This window comes from Triturus cristatus, chromosome 3_1, assembly GCF_964204655.1.
Source record: "Triturus cristatus chromosome 3_1, aTriCri1.1, whole genome shotgun sequence".
NCBI lineage: Eukaryota > Metazoa > Chordata > Amphibia > Caudata > Salamandridae > Triturus > Triturus cristatus.
Window position 1 is genome coordinate 218,141,561 of NC_140583.1, and position 6,000 is coordinate 218,147,560.

At 48.1% G+C, this 6,000-nt stretch overlaps 1 protein-coding gene across 1 annotated transcript in view; it reads right to left on the minus strand.

The window, feature by feature from the left end:
- CHRNB4 (cholinergic receptor nicotinic beta 4 subunit) overlaps positions 1-4,116 on the minus strand; it is a 184,794-nt gene extending 180,678 nt beyond the window's left edge. Inside the window, exon 1 of the mRNA XM_085643702.1 lies at positions 3,893-4,116. Within this exon, the coding sequence (XP_085499828.1) occupies positions 3,893-3,977 (85 nt within the window). The 5' untranslated portion in view covers positions 3,978-4,116. The remainder of the gene's footprint in view (positions 1-3,892) is intronic.
- Positions 4,117-6,000: the final 1,884 nt, after the last annotated feature.

Genomic DNA, 6,000 nt, shown 5'->3' on the forward strand with positions numbered 1-6,000 from the left:
AAACATGAGAACTAGTGAGAAGTAAGCAGTGTGAGCAAGCGCACATCGATGTGTCTGCTGTCACTGCAGTCCGGAAAAATAGGACCGCCTGTGCCAGGGCACAAAACAGAGCCCGATAGAGACCCGTTTTGAGGACCCTTTTAAAAAACTGCCGGTGCTCAGACCCGGTGAGACCCGGCCCACTTAAAGCCCTGATTAACGGACACATTTTGGGCAACTCGTGACAGGGGAGCATTTGCGAATGTTGCAATTAAAAGAAATATATTACTTTCGGTAGATGACAATAAATGTAATTGTATACTTGTATGTACTTGAGGCACTGAAAACTGATCAACTCTTTCTTTATAGCATCTTAAAGTCTCTATCATAATTTTTCATGACATTTTGGACTGACTTACCCTTTTTGATAGCTTTTCTGGAGCTTTGGCTGTTGGAGCCAAACCAAAGGCCTGTCTCAGCTTCCCCCAGTGTCTCCTACGCACGTGTGCAGCCCTGCCACAAGCTGCCCCTCGGGATGAATCTGCAGCGTCAATCATAACACAGCACCTCCCCGCACCCGCATCATAATCTGTACAGCACACAGCCCCCTGCAGCCTGTGTATTCCCATCACACCCTGAACAATACACAGCCAGCCCTCTGCCTTTCCATCACAATCTGTTCAATACACGACAGTTGCAGCCTCTGTACTCCCATCACAACATGGAAAACACACAGCCTTTGCACTCCCATCAAAAATGAACACACGGCCTCAGTACACCCATTACAAATGAACAACACACAACCTCTGTACTCCTATCACAACATGGAAAACACACAGCATCTGCATTCCCATCAAAAATGAACACACAGCCTCTGTACACCCATTACAAATGAACAACACACAGCCTCTGTACTCCCATCACAACATGGAAAACACACAGCATCTGCATTCCCATCAAAAATGAACACACAGCCTCTGTACACCCATTACAAATGAACAGCACACAACCTCTGTACTCCCATCAAAAATTAACACACATCATCTGTACTCCCATTACAAATAAACAAAACAGCCTCTGTACTCCCATCACTAATGAACAACACACAGCCCCCTGTGCTCTAATCACAACCTGCACAACAGCCTTTCAGCCCCCGCATTTCCCTCACAACCCAGACAACACACATCCCCTGCAGTTCATATATATATTATCATCCATACAACACACAGCCACTGCAGCTTCCTTCACAATCCACACAGCCCCTGCAGCTGCCATTTCAATGCACACAACACAGCCACTGCAGCTCCCTTCACTATCCACACAACACACATCCACTGCAGCTCCCATCACAATCCACACAACACACAGCCCCTGCAGTGCCCATCACAATCCATACAACACACGGCCCCTGCAGCTCCCATTACAATACATACAACACACCGCCCCTACAGCCTCCATCACAATCCATACAACACACAGCCACTGCAGCTCCCACCACAATCCACACACAGCCCCTGCAGCTCCCATCGCAATCCATACAACACACAGATCCAGAAGCTTCCTTCACAATCCATACAACACACAGACCCAGAAGCTTCCTTCACAATCCATACAACACACAGACCCAGTAGCTCCCTTCACAATCTATACAACACACAGACCCAGAAGCTCCCTTCACAATCTATACAACACACAGCCACTGCAGCCTCCATTACCATCCATACAACACACAGCCACTGCAGCCTCCATCACAATCCATACAACACACAGCCCCTGCAGCTCCCATTACAATACATACATAGCCACTGCAGCCTCCATTAAAATCCATACAACACACAGCCACTGTAGCCTCCATCACAATCCATACAACACACAGCATCTGCAGCTGATTTTCACCACCGCAACATGCATCCTGCAGCCACATGACAAACTGTGCATGATACAGACCCTGCGGCCTCTGCAGTCTCCTCTTCAATCTGCACATTACATAGGCCCAGCGTCCCCATCACAATATGTACAATACACACTCTCAGCAGCACAATTGACCATCGAACAAACCCCTGTAGACTCAGCATCTTCTACAACAATCTGTATCCGCACCAACTGTATAGGCCTTCTTGTCACAGCCTGTACAAAGCACACACCCCTCAATCCTTATCACAATCACACAACCCCTGCAATATCTGCATATCCCATCAAAGTCTGAACACACAACTCCTATAGCTGTTGCATCCCATCACAGTCTGTCAAAGCATTTACCATCCAAACTATACAACCTGCAAGCCTTGCATCCTCTGGATCGCATCACAATCAGTTCAACACAACCCCTGCATCCTCTGTAGCCCATTACAATCAGTTCAACACAACCCTTGCATCCTCTGTAGCCCATTACAATCAGTTCAACACAACCCTTGCATCCTCTGTAGCCCATTACAATGTGTTCAACACAACCCTTGCATCCTCTGTATCCCAACACAATCTGTTCAACACAACCCTTGCATCCTCTGTAGCCCATTACAATGTGTTCAACACAACTCTTGCATCCTCTGTATCGCATCAAAATCTGTTCAACACAACTCTTGAAGCTGCTGAATTCACCACAAGCTGTACAACACACAGAATTTCAAACCCAGTTCCAACCTGAACACACGGCCCCATCTCTTTCTGCACAACATACAGTCCCTGCAATATCACCACAATCTACACAAGACGCAGCCCTACCATAATCTGAAAAACACAAAGCCCCTGTAGCCACACAATAATCTGCACAACACACAGCCCCCGTAGCCCCATCACAATTTGCACAACACACAGCCACTGCAATACTATTGCAATCCACACAACACACAGCCCATGTAGCCCCACCATAATGTACCAAACTCCCAGCCCCTGCAACACCATCAGAATCTGCACAACACACAACCCTTGCACCCCATCCCAATCTGCACAACACACAGCCCCCAATAACTTCTGCACCCCTCACAGTATGTAAAGCACACCGCCTCTGCAGCCTTCGCATTTCACATAAGGTGTTGAGTAATCATTTGATATGGTACACAAGACTATAAAACACGCGCTCCACTGTAGATCACAACGACTGTCCATAGTGGCATTTGTGTGCCAATTTCTCCTGCTACAACTGCCGGCTAATCTCGCTACAACTCTATGTGCACGCGCGGTTCAACTTCGAAACGTGCTCATTCACGCATAACTTACTTTGAATTAGGCGACGAGGATGACAAGAGTGCTACATAAATTAACATAAAAAAGAATGTGTTCTTGGTAACTATTAATGGGGAGAAATGTAAATGTGGTTTCTCTTCCATAATTACCAGCGCAGCTTCTAGGAAGAAACGTAGTTATGCGTTGATATCGCTGTGGAACCAGGAGCTCGAGGAACGAATCCCAGCTTCCCCACCCGACCCCTTGTAAACGTGTGACCGTGGGCAAATCACTATGTCTCTGCCCTGGTCTGAAATGGAGGTACTCCGAAACCGAGTCAATGCTGGCGCGAAATGAATGTTGGGGACTTTCCACTACCCCCTTACATTGACACACCCTCTGAGGTACTGTCAGATACCAACACTGGAGGAGTGCACGGCAACTCTCACCCCGGGGGCTCGCTGGTAACAACTAGTCTCGCAGAGTGTGTTTTATAACTTGCCAGTCGACGGGAAATTCATTATGCCCATAAATGCTTACACTCCGCAAGTTATATTTCCACATCTTCCTTCCAAGAGGACTCACATGCATTAAGTCGGAGTGCACATACAGATCTCCCCCTTTGCAGTCCTTACAGGCAGGTGTGTTGTCTAGAACAGTGCACATGCAGCACACAGGCAACTGCTTATGTTTCCACTAGAGAGACTTTCAACGTGCAAGGGACCCCCTCACTAGACGCACAGGTACTCACCTTTGACGGAGAAGGCAGCCAGGACAAGGAGAGGCAGCAGCCAGCACACAACGCCCATGGTGATCCGAGGGGCTGTGGAGCACATCCCTCCCTTCCCTCTCTCAGCAGGAGCCGCAGCAGGCAGGCTCCGTCCCCGGGACAGCCCAGGCGCGCGAGGGGAGGGAGCCCGCACCGCGCGCCACTAAATCAGCCTCAGCGTCAGGCGCCAGCGCTCAGCTGACGGAGCCCCGCGCGGGGGACGTCCAAGGGATCACTGACGTCTACTCCTCACAGATGCGCCCGGGACCCCCTCCCCCCTCCGTCCTGGGCGCACACACCCGTCACCCACGGGAGCGGAACCAACACAAGCGCGCACGCAATAGCAAATCAGAGCAATGCACGAGTTTTAAGCATCATTTGTTGCAGTAAATATTGTACAGCAGTTTGTAGATTCCCTGTGTTACCGAGTCACAGACGAGTCTGGGGAGTAGGGGTAACCCTGGCCGTCGGTGGAGCTCCCTTTGTGCTCTTTGATACCTCTTAGGCGACCACTTGACCTCATACCACTTAGGAAGAAGACATCTTCCACATAACAGCTTTCGTTTTACAAATCTTTGTTTTTAGGTTTTCGTTTTACTGAAGTCAATCAGCACGACAACTCCCAGAATGAATTAGCCTTGTTAAACTGAACACCAGACGTGGCGTACGTGCATTTATGTCAACCTTGTGAATACCAAATGTGGGTGAAGTCAAGCTTTTAAGAGAGTAATTCCATAAAATGAATGGCAAATGAAAATGATAAAAAGTGGGCGACTCTTGCCAAATAAGGGTGAGCCGACAGGTTTGATTGTGTTGTTGTTGACACATTAACTCGTTTCGTAACCTTAGGTACCCCTGATACCTCCATTTATACTCCTAGTCCCCTGGTTATGAAGACATTGACAGGAACAGCAAGTAAATGCCTGGATCACTTACTGGTAATCTTCATTAAATGTAGGACCCGCCCCCCTGGGAAGAAGGGAGGAGTTCAGGACTGTGACGAGGAGAGCAGGGTGCAGAGAGAAGGAAGATTAGCAGCAGCAGGTACTCTCTTGTCAACTGAACTCCCATGTCCACTCACCCTCGTCACAGTCATTAGGTGTGTAGTGAGCACCTAGCAGGTGCCCGACAATATATCGATGGAAAAAATGGAAATATGAATAACGTGTCAGTGTCTAATGAACAGGACAAACTTCAAAGTTTAGAGGCAGCTCCCAAAGAATCATATAACCCTAGGCAGAGTAATTATGAGATGATGGAAGGCTCAATGCAGCCCCACCACAGAGCTAGACGTTTAAACGAGACTGTGAAGTGAAGGTATTAAGAGTTACCCATGTGGCAGCGTTGGGAGACCCCTATACATTCTGCCATCATTCTCGTTGACTGCCACTGAACAGAAAAAGGAGGAGGAGCTGTAACCACAGAATAGGACAACGCCACAGCTGAATTGATCCACCCACTTATGGTGGACACTGAAGGTTTCTCACGTAAATGTCCCAGACCAAAATACATAAATAAAAATGAAGGGGACTATTGACAATGGTAACTTTACATGTGATTACATCTACTTGTGTAATCTAGCCCACCCTGTCTGTTGACATACATCTGTGCAATCTGATTGTCGGTCCTAACTAGCAGGTCATCTCCCTTGACCAGTATCAAGAAGGAACACATTTTCATCCATCACAAACCAAGTCCTGGGCACACGTATACAGTATACAGTTGGTATAAAAATGAAATTATAAGGAGGTCGACACCGGTAGTTCCATGAGAGTTGTTATATGTGAGTAGTATTTCGTTAAAGAACACAATGCCAGCCGACACGTGTTTCGTCAACAGGTCACTACCTGTGACTCATCAGGGCTGATAAATGCGCTTGCGTGTTTCGATGAACCGGTGATAATTCCGACCCGGTCAACGGGTAAAAGTATGAGCCACGGATGGGGCAGTCAAAATTTACGAGTGTCACACGGGCGTGTGCGTCCGTGTCTTGGCGGGGCCTGAAAGTGCAGGGTCCAGCCTGTGCTCGTCTCGCCGTGGAGAATGCTTGAGCGCCACTGACCTGCTCCTTCAAAAACCCTTTGCAGAGA